The sequence below is a fragment of the Balaenoptera ricei genome, chromosome 7 (genome assembly GCF_028023285.1).
Source record: "Balaenoptera ricei isolate mBalRic1 chromosome 7, mBalRic1.hap2, whole genome shotgun sequence".
NCBI lineage: Eukaryota > Metazoa > Chordata > Mammalia > Artiodactyla > Balaenopteridae > Balaenoptera > Balaenoptera ricei.
Window position 1 is genome coordinate 88695223 of NC_082645.1, and position 22020 is coordinate 88717242.

Here is a 22020-nt window from a genome sequence, read left to right on the forward strand (position 1 = left end):
GTTGCCTGAGGAGCCACAAGTTGAGAAATTTCTAGAGGTGGGGAGTTGCTCAAGCACTGACCAGAGTGGTGAGACCTTTTTTGACCATCCAGTATGTTCAGTGGAGACCCCCAAATGTCCATGCTTTAGTAGTAGGACTAAACTAGCCTGAAGTAATGTCTACCCCCAATCTGTCCTAAAACTTATAGCAAACTTCAAAGATCAAGCTGATCCACAAATTACTTAACTGACTTTCAAAACAAAGCTCAACAATCTTTAAAAGAAAATAACAAAATCCAGACACTTAAATGTATAACACTGTGTACAGCATGCAATACAAAATTACTAGAATCAGGAAAATGTGAACACCAGGAGAACTTAAGGCAGCGAAAACAGGCTAAGAATAACAAAGATGATGGACTTAGCAGACAAAAACTTTTAAATGGGCATTATAAATATGCTCAGAATGCTCAGAGATTTAAAAGAAAATATGAATGTAATGAGAAGAAAATGAAAATATTAAAAACTGAATGGAATTTGCAGAGATGAGAAACACAATAAATGAAAAATTCACTGATTGTGATTAACAGGAGATAACAGCAGTTTCTTATCTGATGAAGAAAAGATCAATGAACTTGAAGATATAGCAAGAAACTACCCAAAAATTAAACACAGAGAAAAGAACAACTTAAAAAAAAAAAAACTGTACAGAACTTTTGTGATCTAGGAGACAGTGTGGGTGTAATTCTACTCCCAGAAGAAGGGGGAGGGCCAAAAAAAAAAAAAGGCTTTAAGTGATAGTGACTGAAAAATTTCCTATCTTTATAAATACTGTAAACTTACCGATCCAAGAGGTTCAATAATTTCAAGCAGAATAAACACAAAGACGACCATACTAAGGCACATCATAGTTAAATGGCTGAAAACCAGTGTTAGAGAAAAAAAAAATTTTAAAGCAGCTAGAAAAAAGTATTTTATTACAGATGAACAAAAAATGATAGCAGATTTCTTGCTTGAAATATCAATAATATATTACAGAACATAATGGAATGACATCGTTAAAGTACTAAAAGATAAAACTGTAAACCCAGATAGAATTTTATACCCAGCAAAAATATCCCTCAAAATGAAGGCCAAATACTTTTTCACACATCAAAATCTGAGAGAATTCTTTGCCAACAAATTTGAACTACAAGAAATATTAAAGGCAGTTCTTCATGTGGAAGGAAGATGATAACAGATAAAAACTTGGATTTACACAAGGGAATAAAGAACACCAGAAATAGTAAATGAGTAAATAAAAGACTTTTTTGTCATCATTTGCTTTATTTAGAAGATAATTGCTTAAAGCTAAATAGTAACAACATATATTAATATTAAATGTATACATAAAATATATGACAGCAGTAGCTCAAAGGACAGGAGGCAGCAATGAAAACATCGCAGTCCTAAGGGTCTTATGTTATATGTAAAGTGATATAATTTTATTTGAAGGTAGACTGTGATAAGATGCACTTTGTGAAACCCTAGAGCAACCAAGCAAAAAGTAAAAGAAGTATAGCTAATGTATCAGTAGAGTATATGAGTCACTAAAAATACTCAAGCCAAAATTATTTAGGAAAAGAGGGAAAAAGAACATAAAACAGGTGGGACAAATAGAAAATAGCAGGATGGTAGATTGGTATGACTATATCAATATTAAGTGGTCTAAGCACTTTAATAAAAATGCAGATTGTCAGACTGGATTTAGCAAAGAGCAAGATCCAAATATGTGGGCTAAAGACTATAAAGAAACAGGTAGGTTAAAAGTAAAATGATGGAAAAACATGCACTGTACAAAACTGAACATAAGAAAGCTGCAGTACTGATTACTATTTAAAGTAGACTTAAAAATAAGGGGAAAAGGGACATTTCATAATGACAAGGGGGTCAATTCATCAAGAAGGTATATTCTAAGAGTATGCTTTCATTAGTAAGCTTCAAAATTCATGAAATGGAGGTCAACATTCCTTTCCCAGAACTAATAGTACAGGTAGACAGAAAATTAGTAAGCATTTAGAAGACTTAAGCAACATGATCAACAAATATAACCTAATTTGCATTTTTAGAGCACTCAGCAACAGCATAGTACACATTCTTTTCCACTGCACATGGAACATTCACTAAGATAAACCATATGCTGAGACATAAAATGAGTCTTATTAACTTTAATAGGAATGAAATCATATAGAATATGTTCTCTTATCAAAAGAGAGTGAAATTAGAAATCAATGACAGAAAGATATGTGGAAACTCTCTAAAACATTTGGAAATTGAAAAAACATTTCTAAATAATCCAAGGGGCAAAGAATCACAAGAGAAATTCAAAAATATTTTGAACTGAGTGGTAATGAAAACACACCATAAATTTTGGGGGATATAGCTAAGGGAAATGTATAGCTTTGAAAGATGCTTTATATTAGAAAGGAAGAAAAGTGCAAAGTCAATAATTTCCTAAGCTTCTACCTTAAAAAGATAGAATAAGATGAGCAAATTAAACCCAAGGTAAGTAGAAGGAAGGAAATAAAGATAAGAGCAGAGATCAGTGAATTTAGAAAACTGCTAAATAGAGGAAATCAGTGAAATCAAAATCTGGTTCTTTGAAAAGATAAATAAAAATGATAAGCCTTTAGTTAAATTGATTAAAGGAAAAAAATATACAAATTACCAATGCCAGGAATGAAAGCGGAGATATTACTATAGATACTATATAAATTAAAAGCATAGTAAAGGATCATTGTGGACTTTATGCCAGTAAATTCAGCAACTTAGAGGAAGCAGACAAATTCCTTAAAAGAGACCACCAAAGCTGACACAACATAAAATAGAAAATCTGAATGTCCCTTTATCCCTATATTTATTAAAGAAATTGAATTCATAATTTAAAACCTTCTCATAAAGAAAATTCTAGTCCAGGTGGCTTCAACGGTGAATTCTATCAAACTGTTAAGAAATAAATAATACTAACTGCCCTTAAACATTTCCAGAAAATAGAAGATAACATTTCCCAACTCATTTCATGAGGTATTATTACCCCAATGCCAAAGCCATACAAAGACATTGTAAGAAAAGTACATGACAATATACTTCATGAATACAAATACAAAACGCTTTAACAAAATACAGCAAGTTGAATCCAGCAATATAAATGTAAATATGACGACGATAGAACACGACTAAGTGGAATTTCTGCCAGATGTACAAGTTTGGTTTAGCAGTAAAAAAAAAAAAACCCCAAACCTAGCAATATACAGTCAATCCTTATTATTTGCAAATCCATATTTGAAAATTTTCCCACTAGTGAAAATTTATTTGTAATTCCAAAATCAAAACTCACGATATTTGTGCAGTCATTCACAGACATTCATGAGAAGTTTGAGTGGCCCAATGTTTACATTCTCAAGTGGGGTCGAACAAAGCACTCTGCCTTCTTTCAGCTCTCATACTGTAAACAAGTACCCTTTTCACAGTCTACTTAGTGCCATATTTTTCTCATTTTTTCCTTTTGTTGATTTTTTTCTTTAAAATGGCTTCCAACTGTAGTGCTGAAGTGCTGTCTAGTGTTCCTAAACACAAGAAAACGATTACGTGTCTTACGGAGAAAATATACATTAGATAAATTTTGTTCAGGCCTGAATTATAGTGCTGTTGGCCATGATTTCAATGTTAATGAATCAGTCATATATATTAAATAAGGTGTCTTTAAACAGAAACACACATAAAACAAGTTTATGTATTGATTGGTTGATGAAAATGTGATCAGAGGCTTGCAGGGGTCTAACCCTGTATTTCTCCTAGGAGCAGTTGTTTCAGAGTTCTCGACAACTTTATAGAACATAACTACCATGAGGAATGAGAATCAACTGTATTTCAGCCTGTTATCTAAGAGCAAAGAAGGAAAACCATGATTATCTCAGTTTATGCAGAACATGTATTTGACAAAATTCACCATCTTTTCCTGTTAAAAACTCTCAGGAAACTAGGACTAGAAGAGAACTTTGGAACAAAAGACAGCTTTATTATATTATATATAAATGTATAATGTAATGTAAGCCTACAGCTAACATCTTACACTCGTAAAATCAGAACAAACCAAGGATTCAGCTCTCATAACTGCCATTCTGGTCCTAAAATTTATACGAAAAAATATGTCTAAATATATTTTTTACTATTAAACCTAAAATTTACATGAAAATGCAAAGACCTAAAATTTATGATGAAACGCAAATAGTCAAAACAATAGTGAAAAATAATAATTACAGTTGGCAAGCTTATACTATATGCCTGTGAACAGAGAGGTCAGTAGAACAGAACATCTAGAAGTAGCCCACACATTTCAGTAAAGGTTCAACAGATGGTTCTGAAACAGATGGTAGAGGGTATAATCTTTGGCCCTTTCCTCAAACTATACACAAAAATGAAATCTAAATGGATCAAAGATCTAAATTTGAAAGCTAAAATTGGTAAATGTCTAGAAGAAAACATAGGAGCAAATCTTCTTTATCTTGGGGTAGGCAAAGATTTCTTAAGACACAAAGAACTATTAACACACAAACTATTAACAGAAGTAGTTGATAAATTGTATAATATTGAAATTAAAAATTGCTTTTCCAAAAACATTATTAAAATTAAAACACACCTCAGACTAGGCACAAATGCTCACATACATATATTTGACAAAGGACTTGCATCCAGAATACATGAGTCCAGTTTGAGACAAATCACCAAATTTAAAAAGGGACAATGGATTTGATCAGACACCTCACCAAAGAAGACATATGAACGGCCAAAAAGCACTTAAAAGTGCTCAATCTCATTAGTCATTGGAGAAATGTAAATTAAAGCCACAGTGAGATACCTTTACACATTTACTAGAATAACTAAAATGGAAAAAACCTCACAATACTAAATGTTGATGAGGGTGTGAGTAACTGCAACTCTTACGTACTCTTGGTTGGAATGTAAAATGGTACAACCAGTTTGGAAAACATTTTGGCAGTGAAATAAAAAGTGAGACCCTACTATCCTTTGACCCAGCATTTCCACTATTTCTCCAAGAGAAATGGAAACATATATCAACAAAAAGACTTGTCCAGGAATGCTTTATTTTTAATAGTGAAACACAGGAAGAATGTCCATCAACAGGCTATTGTAGCATTTGTCTGGGTTCTCCAGAGAAACATAACTGATAGAATATACAGTATATATTGTATATATCATATATATATCAATATATATTTACATCCTATTGACACATTAGATAGATAGGTAGGTAGACAGATAGATAGATAGATAGATAGGAATTTATTATAAGGAATTGGCTCACGTGGTTATGAAGGTTGAGAAGTACCACCATCCGCAGCCTGCAAGCTGGAAACCCAGAAGTGTCAGTGGTATATAGTTCCGGTCTGAGTCCAAAGGCCTGAGAACCAGGAGAACTGATGCTGAGTCTGAGTCTGAGTCCGAGTCCGAGTCTGAAGGCAGAAGACCAGTGTCCTGGCTTGAAGGCAGTCATGCAGGGAGAGAGCAGATTTTCCCTTACCCAACCTTTTTCTATTCAGGTCTCCTGTGGATTGGATGAGGCTTATACATGTTGGGGAGGGCAATCTGCTTTACTTAGTCCAGCAATTCAAATATTAGTCTCATCCAGAAACACCCTCCCAGACACACCCAGAATAATGTTTAACCACCTATCTGGGCACCCCATGGCCCGGTCAAGTTGACATAAAAGTAATCATCATGTATTTCCATTCAATGAAGTACTCTTCAGCAATAGTAGAAAGGAATGAACTGCTAATACACAAAAAGATGAATCTCACAGGCATTGTACTGAGTGAAAGAAGTCAGACACAAAAGAGTATATACTATATGATTACATTTATATGACATTTTAAAAAAGGCAAAACTTACCTCTGACAAGAGAGCAAGTCAGAGTTTACCTCGGCCCAAGGGTGGAGAGGTTGACATCAAAGGGGCATGAGGAATCATTTTAGGGTAATGGCAATATTCTAGATCTTGATTGTGATGGTGATTAAATGGCTATTTATTTTTCAAAACTCTTCAAAATTGTACACTAAAAAAGGGTTAATTTCATTTTATGTAAATTAAACCTCATGTTTAACAAAAAATAATTGCTAAATAGATTTTTTAAAAAAATTTTGTTGGCATGTAGTTGATTTTTAATGTTGTGTTAGTTTCTGCTGTACAGCAAAGTGACTCAGTTATACGTATACATATATCCACTCTTTTTTAGATTCTTTTTCCCATATAGGCCATTACAGAGTATTGAGTAGAGTTCCCTGTGTTATACAGTAGGTCCCTATTAGTTGTCTATTTTATATATACTAGTGTGTATATGTCAATCTCAATCTTCCAATTTATCCCTCTCCCCCCCTTACCCCCAGTAACCATAAGTTTGTTTTCTACATCTGTAACTCTATTTCTGTTTTGTAGATAAGTTCATTTGTACACTTTTTTAAGATTCCACATACAAGCAATATCATATGGTATTTGTCTTTTCTGTGTCTGCCTTACTTCACTCAGTATGACAATCTCTAGGTCCATCCATGTTGCTAAAAATGGCATTATTTCATTCTTTTTTATGGCTGAGTAGTATTCCATTGTATATATGTGCCACATCTTCTTTATCCATTCCTCTGTCGATGAACACGTAGGTTGCTTCCATGTCCTGGCTATTGTAAATTAGATTTTTAAATGCCTAGACCTTTTTTTGTTACCATGTCTATAGGAAATCAGTTTGATTAAATTAATCATTTAGTTCTTATTAGGGTTAATTTATTAATTTGGTACTACTGTGTGTGCAACAGTTATTCATTATGTTACCTGTTAATGTTTCATTGAAAACTTAATTGAAAAGTTAACTGAAGAAGAAACATGGAAATAACCGAAGAAGATATGAAGTTAGAAATAAATTATGGAAACACATACTTTTTTCCTACATTTCCCTTAATAGATTATAAATAAGTTGTCATGTAAGTTTATCATTTCAAAACATAGTTTTTAATATCTTTAATATTCCATTATATATTTTCCATCCGTTTCCCTGACCTCCAATTTTGGACATATGATTTATGGTATTTACTATTGCAAATGTTATGAATGTCTTTGAATTTAAAGCCCTTTTCCACATTTAATTATTCTATTTACATGCCTAGATAGAGAGTTGTTGAATCAAAGAATATGAGTTTTTAAAATATAGGTAATAAGTTCACATGTAAAATTTAAAAGGTATAATTAGAAAGACAGTGAAATATCTCCCTTGTACCTCTTTGTCTGCCAGCCATCCAGTTCCCCTTTCTGGAGGTAGCCATTGTCATCAGTTTTTTATATTTCTTTCCAGAGACATTTTAAGTGTGTGTGTAGGAGGAGGAAGTTTAGCCAGTGGATGAATAGGCATATACTTTTATAAGAATTTAATCATACTGTGTGTGCTAATTAAGATAAAAATCAGCTACGTTGAATTTTACTAGAATTTAATAAAAGAAAAGGAAGCTAAAATGAAATCAAAGGAATCTCCCTCAATTTAAATGTTTCTTGGGAATTCCCTGGTGGTCCAGTGGCTGGGACTCTGTGCTTTCACTGCTGCTTTCACTGCGGAGGGCCTGAGTTCAATCCCTGGTCGGGGAACTAAGATCCCTCCTGCAAGCCACACAGCACAGCCAAAAACATTTTCTTCATCAGAAGGAAAGATCTCTTTAAGATTAGGAAAAAAGATTATGATTAATATTTTAAAAATACTAGTAATGTATAAAAGAAATATAAATTGCCAGTAAAATTAATATTATAGAAGTCAATAATTGAAATGCAAATAAAATGGTATTTTTAATCTTTGGGAAGATTGGAAAAAATTGACAAAATATACTTCAGAGGGGGCTTCCCTGGTGGCGCAGTGGTTACGAATCTGCCTGCTAATGCCACACTACTGAGCCCGCGTGCCTAGAGCCCGTGCTCCACAACAAGAGAAGCCACCGCAGTGAGAAGCCTGCGCACCGCAATGAAGAGTAGTCCCCGCTTGCTGCAACTAGAGAAAGCCCCACGCACAGCAACAGACCCAACACAGCCAAAAATATATATATATATACATATATATATATTAAAAAAATACTTCAGAATGTGGGCAAATGAGTATTCTTGTGAGGGCAAAATCCTTTCTGGTGGAAGGCAATTTGGCAGTACTTAAAATTTTAATGTGTATATATCCTTGGATATAAAATTTGATGTCGGGGCTTCCCTGGTGGCGCAGTGGTTGAGAGTCTGCCTGCCAATGCAGGGGACACGGGTTTGGGCCCTGGTCTGGGAAGATCCCACGTGCCGCGGAGCAACTGGGCCCGTGAGCCACAATTACTGAGCCTGCGCGTCTGGAGCCTGTGCTCCGCAACAGGAGAGACCGCGATAGTGAGAGGCCCACGCACTGCGATGAAGAGTGGCCCCCGCTTGCCGCAACTAGAGAAAGTCCTCGCACAGAAACGACCCAACACAGCCAAAAATAAATAAATAAATAAATATTAAAAAAAATTTGATGTCTAGAAATTTTTTCATAAAGAGATAATTAAGAAGGGCAAGTTCCCGTTCCACTTTGTGGAGGTCCTCGCCTGTGCCGGGGGATGCCTTAACGACAGAGGTCAAGCCCAGACTGAGGGTGGCGCACAGACAAGGCCCTGCTGCAGAAGATGAAAGGCATCCACGCTGACGTCCCCGTGTGGCTCCCGGAGACCAGTGCCCACGTGCAGGAGCTGTACCAGGAGTGGCTGGATGGTACTCACTGCCCCCCGAGTCCAGGAAGCCCTGCATACCGCATACCAGGGCCCAGAGCATCCTGCTAACAGCCGAGACATCAAGTGGTGAAGGTTGAGGAGGCTGGGAGCCAGGCCTGTAAGCTGCCGAGGATGGAGGAGCTACCACATGTGGGTATCAGAGACACATGAAGAAAACAGCTCAGCTTTTCTCTTACTACTGCGGTTTTTCAGAATTCTCTGCTACCCCCATTTGTCAGCAGCCCCCTCCCTCAGTTCAAAGAGGTGCTATCTTCGTAATATTTGTGTGATTGGAATATTTTAACATGAGAGAAGGGTGCCCCAATTTGAGTTTCCTTTAAGACTGAAAAATTCCAAAGAACAAGAATGGAGACAGACTACTGTCTTTTAGGCTTAAAAAAAAATCCCAAAAGTGTCCTGTGAAGAGCTAAGACCCCAGAAGTTCTGATTCACATGCCTCAGAGATGTGGAAATGACAGGAAGCTGGCAGGCTGCGGGGGTGTGTGGTCTGCCAGTTGGCTCTTCTTTTTTTTTTTTTTTTTTTTTTAAAGACAGTGAAATAGAGAGAAAGTCTTTATTTATTTATTTATTTATTTATGGCTGTGTTGGGTCTTCGTTTCTGTGCGAGGGCTTTCTCTAGTTGTGGCAAGTGGGGGCCATCTCTTCATCGCGGTGCGCGGGCTTCTCACTATCATGGCCTCTCTTGTTGCAGAGCACAGGCTCCAGACGCGCAGGCTCAGTAATTGTGGCTCACGGGCCCAGTTGCTCCGTGGTATGTGGGATCTTCCCAGACCAGGGCTCGAACCCGTGTCCCCTGCATTGGCAGGCAGATTCTCAACCACTGCGCCACCAGGGAAGCCCTTGGCTCTTCTTTTTACCCACTTATTTTGTTCCTGAAATGTTTTTGCCAGAATGTGAATAAACTACATCCTTTTGGGAAAAAAAATTGAGATAATTAAGTAAACATAAAAGGATATATATCTGCCACTGAAAATGTCCATCAATATGGGATTAAGTTATGATGTATCCATTCAATAGGATACTATTCAGCTATTAAAAATGGTGATGTGGGGCTTCCCTGGTGGCGCAGTGGTTGAGAATCTGCCTGCCAATGCAGGGGACACGGGTTCGAGCCCTGGTCTGGGAAGATCCCACATGCCGCAGAGCGGCTAGGCCCGTGAGCCACAACTACTGAGCCTGCGCGTCTGGAGCCTGTGCTCCGCAACAAGAGAGGCCGCGATAGTGAGAGGCCCGCGCACCGCGATGAAGAGTGGCCCCCGCTTGCCGCAACTAGAGAAAGCCCTCGCACAGAAACGAAGACCCAACACAGCCATAAATAAATAAATAAATAAATAAAATTAAAAAAAAAAAATGGTGATGTGGGGACTTCCCTAGTGGTGCAGTGGTTAGGAATCCGCCTTCCAGTGCAGGGGACACGGGTTCGAGCCCTGGTCCGGGAAGATCCCACATGCCACGGAGCAACTAAGCCCATGAGGCACAGCTACTGAGCCTGCGCTCTAGAGCCCGCGAGCTACAACTACTGAGCCCACGTGCCACAGCTACTGAAGCCCGCGCGCCTAGAGCCCGTGCTCTTCAACAAGAGAAGCCACCGCCAATGAAAAGCCCGCGCACCGCAACAAAGAGTAGACCCCACTCGCCGCAACTAGAGAAAGCTGGCGTGCAGCAACGAAGACCCAACGCAGCCAAAATAAATAAATAAATAAAATAAATTTTTAAAAATGGTGATGTATTGTAGATTCATATTTATTACAGTGGCAATAGGTCCTCGACATGCCCTTTTTCTTTCTCAACAATAAGTAATAGCATGCCTAATGGGACCTCATTTATATAAAATTGTACGTCTGTGTAAGTGTAGACAGATTTCTGGAAAATAAATACTCATTAAAATGGTTATCTCTTGAGTGGTGGCCTATTGGGATTTTGTGTGTGTGTGTGTTTTTAAATACTGTTAGTTTTCTATATACTAAGTATTTATCATTTTTTATACATGAAGAAGGAAAGATTTTTTCCCCTTTCCGAACAAATGCATATGTCTAGTTTATCCCTTCTGCTTGTTAAATGACTTTGTGGATAGCAAGAAATATAGCTTTTAAGCCAGTACCTGATCAAGTTCTGCAAATACCTAAATCTAACAAGGTCTGTAGAACCTTTGTAATGTAATACCTAAGGGCCATGGTTTGAGATGCTCTACTACTGCCATTGAAGTTACCCAGGAACTAGCTGAACTGGTGCAGATAATTGGGGAGTTCTGAACTCCAGAGCCCAGGGCATTGACTGAAATTTTTAATGCCACACCCGGCTGTAGCTAACTTCTTTTAAGACTTGATTTTTAAAGAACAGAGTCAAGTTTGAACTTCTTTTGTTTTGATTTACTTTTTCTCAGCTTTGTTTAGGTATAATTGATAAATAAAATTGTAAGATATATAAAGCATACCTCATAAGGATTTAATATATGTAAGCACTGTGAAAAGATTTCTCCCATCTAGTTCATTAACACATCCATCACCACACATATCTATCTTTTTTTGTTTGTGTGAGAGAACATTTAAGTTCTACTCTCTTCGCAGATTTCACTTATATAATATAGTGTTACCAACTGTAGTCACCATGTTATACATTTACACCTCAGACCTTATTTATTCATCTTATAGCTGAAACTTTACACCCTTTCATCAGCCTTTCCCTGTTTTCCCCATACCCCTGGCAATCATTTTTCCTACTCTCTGTTTCTATGAGTTTGATTTTTGAAAAAAGATTATACATATAAGTGATACCATGCAGTATTAGTTTTTGTTGATTTACTTTGGGTTAACAAAAGAGTATCTGAATTTATTGCATGCACCTGCCGTTGCTGATAGAAACATTAGAAGTCATTCTCTTCTCTTCATATATGTCAGGTATTATTTTAATCATTCGATTGCGGGGGGAAGTAAAATTCCTGCCCTTCAAAATCTCACTCTCTCCTAGAGCACTGGGACAGTCAAGAGACCATTTCAGTGAACCGTGCTATGGCAGCACACAGGAGGGCTTTTGACCCAGATGTTGATGTGTTTCTTGGGTTTGAGTGGCTGTTCAAGGAAGATTTTCCAGAGGAAACATTTGAACTGAATTTTCAATTTCAGTTCAGACATCCAGACTGAAGTTTGAAAGATTAAACATGAATTAGCCAAACCCAGGAAAGGGATATGAGGATTATGTAGGCAGAGGCAAAAGCCTGTAGGCATGCAGGGTCTGGCACATGTTGGGAAATGCAAGTCCGTTCAGCGTGATCGGGATTTGAGGCAGTGCAGGCAAGAAAGGAAGGCTGGAGAAGCCAGATCATGAGGGATCTTGTTAGCTGTCAAAGAGTTTCTTCCTCTGGACTTCCTTGTAAATACAGCCTTTGTTCATGTAGGTTGGGATTCTTTGAGTCATCTTTGACTCTTTGAGGCTCCCTCCCTTCCCTTAAACTCCCTTATAATTAGGCACCAAATCTTGTCAATTTTGGGAACTTGGATTGAAATGGAATGATGACAAGCTAGATGTAGACTCTGTGTTCTTTATGGCAGGCTGTAACTTAATCTTTTCAATTTCTAGGGCTTAGCGCTGGCTCACAGACCCTTAAAAATGTCTAAATGAAGGGAGTTCAAAAGAGAAAATGTTTAGTATTTTTACATGTGACCATGTATAACTTTTCTGTTCTCCATTTTGTTATAGAAAATCTAATGGTCTTAGGAGGCCTGGTTGAAAAGTCAGCACTTGGATAATTTAAAATCTTGAAAATGGAATCAGACCTGTTAGTAAGATCTATTTGATCAGTGCACTGGTGGGTGACTGAAGCAATGTTATAGTCAGGGAAGAAAAGTGTCAGACAGCTTTTAACAATTTGATTTTAATGAATATACACCAGTTTACATAGCGTGTGTGCCTTTTTTTTTTTTTGTGGCCAAGAACAATCTTCTTCTGACTATCACAGTAGAGATTAATTTTTTAGTTAGAGGAAAAATCGTGAACATGTATATTTATTGCTTTTCACTTGTCACAGTTAATAATGTGGGTACATGCTTCCTTGAACTTATGGGTATGTATTGTATTTATTTTGTGTTTAACTATAAGAGGAAGACTGTATGCAGAGATGATTAGCATTTCAAACAATTAGGCATTGTTGTAGTGAAATAGTTGTGCAATTTTGAAAACAAATTATGTATCTGAGGCACATCTTGTGAAACAACTTTTATGATTATCAGCAACACAGCTGCTAAAAGTATTATCTTGGCGGAATTGAATCTTTTGTTATTTGGGTCACATAACCAGCAACTGAACTTTTATACTTGTAACTATATAAGACCCTTATTAAGAAATAATATAAGTAGAAGAGAGGTGTCTTAAAGTGTTTTCATATATGGCCTTAAGAAGAACAAGGTGTTTGTTATCATATAGAGCTAGAGTGATAATATTATAATATAATCCTACTCACGCATATATTTGTTTGATATTTTTAAACCCCTTAATTTTTTATTTTAATTTATTATTATTATATTATTATTATTATTATTTTGGCTGCGCCACACGGCATGTGGGATCTTAGTTCCCCAACCAGGGATTGAACCCATGCCCCCTGCAGTGGAAGCGCGGAGTCTTAACCACTGGACCGCCAGGGAAGTCCCTTAATTTTTTAATTTTTAAAGCATAAATTAGCTAAGCCTATCGCCTTCTCCCTTCCAAAAGAAAAAAATGGAGATATGAGACTGTTTTTTTATACATCACCTCTAACTTCCCATTACCTCTAGTTTTTTTTGTTTTGTTTTGTTTTGTTTTTAGTTTTGGCTTATATCTAAATACATATCCTGTAGCTTGAAATGGAAAATATATTTGCACATGTGGCTTTAAGTATAGCTCCTATAGGCTGGTTAGTATGGTTTCTTACAGTCTATTTATTGTAACAAAAATTAAGATATGTGCCTTACAGTGCTAATTAAAATGGAATTTCACCTGTAACTTCATCTTAGCTGCCTTATATCCTTTTGAGTATAGGTGGTATAATGATAAATGAGTATTTTACATATTATACCTACTTAATCTTAAAACCAAGATGAACATTTTTTTAAATGGATATACATTTGTCTTATTTTCTATTTTTTTTTTTGTAGAGATAATTGTAGTTGTAAGAAATAACGCGGAGATCTTTTGTACGCTTTGCCCTTTTTTCTCCAGTGATAACATTTTGTAGAACTCTATAGTATTTTGACATTGTACAATGCACTGCTCTTATTCAGATTTCTTCAGTTTTACTTGTACTTATTTGTGTGTGTTGAATTCTATACTGCTTAATCTCATTTGTATGTTTGTATATTCACCACCACAGTGAAGATACTGAATAGTTCCCTATCACCAGGGTCCCACATGTTGCCCTTTTATAACACCTACTTCTCTCCTGCCACTTCACCTTCCCTCCCCTATCTTATTAGTGGACCCCTGGCAACCACTGATCTTTCTTCCATTTCTAAAAGTTCCTCATTTCAAAAATGTTGTACAAATGAAATCATACAGCAGGTAACCATTTGAGATTGACTATTTTTACTCAGTATAATTCTCTGGAGATTCATTGAAGTTTGTGTGAATCAATAGCTTATTCTTTTTATTACTCACTTTTTGTATTTAAGTTAGAGAAGCTCTACATAGTTTCTACTTTGTTTCCTTCCTAATCTATTTTTAAAATAAATGTATTTGTCTTAATTCTAGGTGACAAAGCAAGGCCGCCTTCCTCCAGCCCGTCTAGCATCATCCGCCGTACCTCCTCCCTGGATACACTTGCTGCTCCGTACCTTGCAGGGCACTGGCCTCGTGATGGTCATGGGCAAGCTGCTCCTTGCATGCGGGACAAGGCCACACAGGTAGGGTTATTACAGTTCTTATCTTGAAGTGTTTCACTCTGAAACCATTTCTCATAATATTATTTGTTCTACTCTGTGCTCAAATTCATAAAATATTAGTGTGTATTAGCATTATGTGGGAAGCTTATCAAGAGTGCAGATCCCCAGGCTTGACCTTCAGATATTCTCTAGTAGGTTTTGGTTGAGGCTTGGGAATGTGCATTTTAAACAGTACCCAAAGTAATTCCGATACATACAGATAATATATGCACATACTTTTCTCTCACTTAACTTTTTTTTTTTTTTTTTTTGCCTGTGGCTTAGTTCCCCGACCGGGGATCAAACCTGGGCCCCGACAGTGAAAGTGCAGAGTCCTAACCACTGGAGCGGCAGGGAATTCCCCTCCCACTTACTCTTTATAGTCAGTTCAGAACATCACAATATATTTAATATACGGAATTTGGACTTAAAAATCTGTTACAGTAAAGATTACTTTAGTTTCCATCCAACCTTATATTTTTGTGCCCAAAAATCTTCATGTGTTGTAAGATGGGGATTATATTCTATTGCTGGTAGAGTCTGTAAATGTAAATATCGTGACAAAGGGTCTCTGGAAGCAAAGTTTTGTACTTTTAAATTCATAAAAAGTTTTAATTAAAAAAATCTTAAGAGATCATTTGATGTACCTCCTAGTCTTACAGATGAGGAAACTAAAGTCCAAAATCATAGAGCCAGTTGATGATGCGTCTCAGTTAGGTGTAGTTTCTGTCATAGCAAATTAGTACAATTATAATTAATTAAATATTTGTCTAGTCATTTATTTAATGTTTCTCATATTCATTAGATGGTGCTCCCATGAAGGCAGGAACTGTGTCTGGCTTGTTCATTTCTATATTTTCATCCTCAGGACTTAGTACTGTACCTGATGGAATAAACACTCAAGGAATATTTGCAAAGGATTGAATGAGCAGAACAGTTAAAGCTTTATGGCTAGTGAAGAAAGAAAATCATTTAAAGAGTTAAAAGATTCTTTATACTGATAGTTGAAAATCAGCTAAGGTACATCTTGATTTAGACTTCAAATTTACATCACTGATGGTTGCTTGATCTCAGCACTTTGTGGGAGAATATCCTTTTACAAGACCAAGTAAATACACTTGGCAGTGTTTTTTGGATTTACATACTGGTTTCTAGAATTCCAGATGTTCCTGGTGGACTTAGTTTGTTTTCTGTTCTGATACTCTTGAAACTGAGCCCCATTGTTAGGGTAGATGCTTGGGATTCGAAATTACCTTGAGGGTTATACTCCAGTTGCAACTACAGAAATGAAAATGCAGAGTCTGTACTCATTAAAAGTAATGAATCTTTTCTGAAATTGTGACTTTTTAAACCGAAGAGTTCTGTAGAACTCTGCATTTATTCAAAATCTGTAACTTTGCTGAGATTAGGGCACATTGTATAGAAAATGAATACAAGTTATTTTCCCACTTTGGTTATTACAGAATATTGAGCAGCATTCCCTGTGCTATACAGTAGAATTTGAAAAAGACTAGGTACATGTATATGTATAACTGAATCACTTTGCTGTACACATTGTTAATCAGCTATGCTCCAATATAAAATTAAAAACTAACACAACATTGTTAGTCAGTTATGCTCTAATATAAAATTTAAAAAAAAAAAGGAAATGAATACAGTCTCTACTTGCTTTCTGCTTAATCCACAGGTCATGTTTAAATTAGTATGGGTGCATTTCCTTGAACATTTCTGCAACCCTCTTTCTTTGCTCTGCAGTTTCAGGTTCAGTGGGTTGAGATATTTTGTCTTACCAGTAAGAATATACATTCTAATAAGCCGTTGGGAGCCCCTTGATCTGTAGAAGCAGTTCAGTAAGTCTTTTCAGCAAGTTGCTGTGACCTAGCTCTGGCTACCACTTGACTGGTGTTCCTGTTTTTTCTTTTGTTTGGAACGCTTTCCCACCACTTGCCTGGACAGCTTACACTCTGATGCTTACAGCAGCCTCCCCCGATCCCATAGAACCTTGCCTACCTACTTTCCCTGTCCTTCCAGGTTTAGGTGCCTTTCTTAGGGAACCTCAGTCATCACATATCATAATTGGCTATTTATTCCTTCTGTCCTAGAAAAAACTCTTTGAGAATAAAAACTCTCTAACTCCAGTACCTAGTCTAGTGCCTGATACATTAAAAGATGCATAATAGCTTTCCAGTATACAATGTAAAATTGAACAAAATTGAAACATGCTTAATTAAAACTCAATTTTACTTTTTATTAATACCTGAGTGTCTTATAATAAAGGCACAGCTTCTTAGTTGAACAAAGAAAGCAATTATCTTTTGAATTAGGAGTTTAAGTAAAATTAATGATTTTGCCGAGTATTTTTTCCTGCCTGAACATCTTATCACTGAAGTTAACAAAGCTGTCTTTTGCTCTTTATGCTTATTTTTACCTTGCCATCTAATATTCTTGTTCTCATCTTTAATTTGTTCTTAAATCTATAGGAGACTTTTATATTCCTTTGCTTTTCCTTGAATTTTTATACTTAAAATTAATATCTTTAGTAATTTCTCTAATTTTTAAAAACTTTTTATTGGGGAAAAAAGTCCCAAGTTTATAGAAGAGTCCCAAGAGTAGTAGATTGAACACCCTATACGCCTCACCTATGTTTACCAATAAACATTTTTGCATATTTTGTTTTCTTTGTGTATATATAATTGTTATTATTACAGTTGTTATTATTTGCTAATTGTTAATAATTTACAGAAATTCTGACTCTTCTCAAATACTTCAGGATGTATATGAACAAAGACTTAAAAAATATTACCAAAGTAATTATCAAATTCAGGAGATTTAACATTGATACAATGCTACTATTTAATATGTGATACATAGACACATTTTTTTTCAGTTTCTCCCATAAGCTAGGACCCAGTGAAGGAGCACATGTGGCATTTAGATATCATGTTTCTTTAGAATCCTTTAAACTGGAACAGTTTCTCAGCTTTTCTTTGTCTTTCATGACATTGATATTTTTAAGAGTGCAAGCTAGTATTTTTGTTGAATCTTCTCAGCCTGGGTTTATCTGTTTTTTAAACTATTAGATTCAGTAATAACATTTTTGGCAGGAGTACTATATGTGTTGTGTGTTCCTCTCTGTGCATGTGCATCAAGAGGTGCCCGATGTCAGTAATGTTAAGCTTGACCCACCAGATTCTCTTTGTAACTGTATATACATAGTCTGTGGGGAAATATTTGAGACTGTAAATATCCTGTTCCCCAACAAGCTTTCATGCATTGGTTTTGGCATTCATTGATGATTCTTGCTTGAATCAACAATTACTGTAGTACTTCCAAATGATGATTTTCTAACTCTATTGTCATTCTTCCTGCATTTATTTGTTGGTCTAATACTTTTTTGTTTAACCATTTTTATTTTTTTTTTTTTTTTTTTTTTTTTTTTTTAAAGATTTATTTATTTATTGATTGATTGATTGCTATGTTGGGTCTTCGTTTCTGTGCGAGGACTTTCTCTAGTTGCGGCGAGCGGGGGCCACTCTTCATCGCGGTGCGCGGGCCTCTCACTGTCGCGGCCTCTCTTGTTGCAGCGCACAGGCTCCAGACGCGCAGGCTCAGTAATTGTGGCTCACGGGCCCAGCTGCTCCGCGGCATGTGGGATCTTCCCTGACCAGGGCTCGAACCCGTGTCCCCTGCATTGGCAGGCAGATTCTCAACCACTGCGCCACCAGGGAAGCCCCATTTTTATTTTTATTTTTTAAATTAATTTTTATTGGAGTATAGTTGATTTTTAATGTGTTTCTGCTGTACAGCAGTGTGACTCAGTTATACATATACATATATCCACTCTTTTTTAGATTCTATTCCTATATAGGTCATTACAGAGTACTGAGTAGAGTTCCCTGTGCTATATAGTAGGTTCTTATTAGTTACCTGTTTTGTATATAGTAGTGTGCATATGTCAATCCCAATCTCCCAATTTATCCCTCCCCTCCATGCCCCTTGGTAACCATAAGTTTGTTTTCTACATCTGTGACTCTGTTTCTGTTTTGTAGATTTGTTTGCACCATTTTTTTATATTCCACATATAAGCGATATCATATGATATTTGTCTTCCTCTGTCTGACTTACTTCGCTCAGTATGACAATCTCTAGGTCCATCTGTGTCGGTGCACATGGCATTATTTCATTCTTTTTTATGGCTGAGTAATATTCCATTGCATATATGTATCACATCTTCTTTGTCCATTCCTCTGTTGATGGACATTTAGGTTGCTTCCATATCCTGGCTATTGTAAATAGTGCTTATATGCTGCAATGAACACTGGGGTACATGTATCTTTTCAAATTATGGTTTTCTCCAGATATATGCCCAGGATTGGTTTTGCTGGATCATATGGTAGCTCTATTTTAGTTTTTTAAGGAACCTCCATTATGTTCTCCATAGTGGCTGTACCAATTTACATTCCCACCAACAATGTAGGAGGGTTCCCTTTTCTCCACACCCTCTCCAGCATTTACTGTTTGTAGATTTCTTGATGATGGCCATTCTGACTGGTGTGAAGTGATACCTCATTATAGTTTTGGTTTGCATTTCTCTGATAATTAGTGATATTGGGAATCTTTTCATGTGCCTCTTGGCCATCTGTATGTCTTCTTTGGAGAAATGTCTATTTAGGTCTTCTGCCCATTTTTAGATGGGGTTTCCTTTTTTTTGGATATTGAGCTGCATGAGCTGTTTGTATGTTTTGGAGATTAATCCCTTGTCAGTCACTTGATTTGCAAATATTTTCTCCCATTCTGTGGGTTGTCTTTTTGTTTTGTTTATGATTTCCTTTGCTGTGCAGAAGCTTTGAAGTTTCATTAGGTCCCATTTTTGTTTTTATTTTCACATTAGGAGGTGGATCAAAAAAGATCTTGCTGCGATTTATGTCAGAGAGTGTTCTGCCTATGTTTTCCTCTAAGAGTGTTATAGTATCTGGTCTTACATCTGTGAATTTGGTAAAGTTGCAGGATATAACATTAATACACAGAAATCTCTTGCATTCCTATACACTAACAATGAAAGATCAGAAAGAGAAATTAAGGAAACAATCCCATTTACCATCACATCAAAAAGAATAAAATACCTAGGAATAAACCTACCTAAGGAGTCAAAAGACCTGTACTCAGAAAACTATAAGATACTGATGAAAGAAATCAAAGATGACACAAACAGGTGGAGAGATGTACCATGTTCTTGGATTGGAAGAATCAATATTGTCAAATGACTGTACTACCCAAAGTAATCTACAGATTCCGTGCATTCCCTATCAAATTACCAATAGCATTTTTTCACAGAATTAGAACAAAAAATTTTGCAATTTGTATAGAAGCACAAAAGATGCCGAATAGCCAAAGCAATATTGAGAAAGAAAAATGGAGCTGGAGGAATCAGGCTCCCTGACTTCAGACTATATTACAAAGCTACAGTCATAAAGACAGTATGGTACGGGCACAAAAACAGAAATATAGATCAATGGAACAGGATAGAAAGTCCAGAGAGAAACCCATGCAGCTATGGTCAACTAATCTATGACAAAGGAGGCAAGAATATACACTGGAGAGAACACAGTCTCTTCAGTAAGTGGTGCTGGGAAAACTGGACAGCTACATGTAAAATAATGAAATTGGAATGTTCTCTAACTCCATACACAAAAATAAACTCAAAATGGATTAAAGGTCTAATACTCTTTGACAGAAGTATTTCTTTATGGAATTGTCCTAAGTGGATTTTATAAAACGTCAATTGATATGACTTAAGATTCTGGGTTTTTTTCCCCCTTTTAACTTTTTACTAATTAGATGTTCAACATACCAAAAAATTGGAAGGGTATGACAGCTGTCATTAGATTCAACAGTTTTAAACATAGCCATATTTGCTTTACCAATCTTTGTATTTTTATGTGTATGTTTCTCTGCTTTCTGAAAGTGTGTTGCAGATGTCATGACACTTTATCCCTAAATCTCTCAGCATATATCTTCTAAGAATAAGGATATTTCCTGTATAATCACAGTAGCATTAGCTCACCTAGGAAAACTAATAATTACATAATATCATGTAACACCCAAATCCAGTTCATGTTAAAGTTTACCCAAGATCCCTTCCTTCCTTGCTTCCTTTCACCAGGATCCAGTCTGAGATTCATGCATTGTACTTGCTTTCTCTTAGTTCTTTTTAATTAATTAATTAATTAATTATATTTATTTTTAGCTGCATCGGGTCTTCGTTGCTGTGCGCGGGCTTTCTCTAGTTGCAGTGAGTGGGGGCTACTCTTCGTTGTGGTGAGCGGGCTTCTCATTGTGGTGGTTTCTCTTGTTATGGAGCACGGGCTCTAGGCGTGCGGGCTTCAGTAGTTGTGGCACGCGGGCTCAGTAGTTGTGGCTCACAGGCTCTAGAGCACAGGCTCAGTAGTTGTGGCGCACGGGCTTAGTTGCTCCGCAGCATGAAGGATCTTCCCAGACCAGGGCTCGAATCCATGTCCCCTGCATTGGCAGGCGGATTCTTAACCACCGCGCCACCAGGAAACCCACTTCCTTTTAATTTAGCACAGTTCATCTCATACTTTCTTTTGGTCTTAAAAACATTGTTATTTTATGTTATTTTATGAATTATACTACATATTTGTAAAGGAGATATTTTATTCTTTTTGAATTAGCAAGTAACTGTAGAATACTTTTTTGTACCACGTGAATATCCTGTTCCCTAGTAACCTTTCACTTAATGGTTTTAGTGTCCATTGATGATCCTTGCCTAAATCAGTTATTTCCCTGGAGGTTGCCCCCCAGAAAGGTGATTTTTTTTTCCTTAAACACAAGATAGAATATTGTATACATTCTTCTGCAACTTTGTTTTCACTTAAGGACACCATTCTATCCATATAGAAAAATTTCCCCTTAAAAGTTTTTTTCCATCTTATATATAAAGAGGTATTGTTTTGAATAGGCTATACATTCATTCATAAAAGTACAAAATTTGAGAGTTATCTTCTTCTCATGAGGCAGCCACTGATACCAGTTTCTTTTGTTACCATGTATATTCTTCCAGATGTACTTTACACATGTGTATATTCTTTATAGCACTCCTATATATAAAGGTAGTTGCTATACATACTGTACCGAGCCTTGAGTTTTTCTGTCTTTTTTTTAAATAGTATTTTAAAATTTTATTTATTTACATTTACACGTATTTTTGGCTGTGTTGGGTCTTCATTGCTGTGCGCAGGCTTTCTCTAGTTGTGACTAGCAGGGGCTACTCTTGGTTGGGGTGTGCAGGCTTCTCA

The 22020-nt window shown here is 36.5% G+C and overlaps 1 protein-coding gene across 2 annotated transcripts in view; it reads left to right on the top strand.

Moving 5' to 3' along the window:
- The window catches only part of FAM117B (family with sequence similarity 117 member B), an 89611-nt gene that overhangs the window by 34936 nt on the left and 32655 nt on the right, over nucleotides 1–22020 (top strand). For both annotated transcript variants that reach the window (XM_059928496.1, XM_059928495.1), the window contains exon 2: nucleotides 14535–14686. In XM_059928496.1, coding sequence (XP_059784479.1) covers nucleotides 14535–14686 — 152 coding nt within the window. The remainder of the gene's footprint in view (nucleotides 1–14534; nucleotides 14687–22020) is intronic.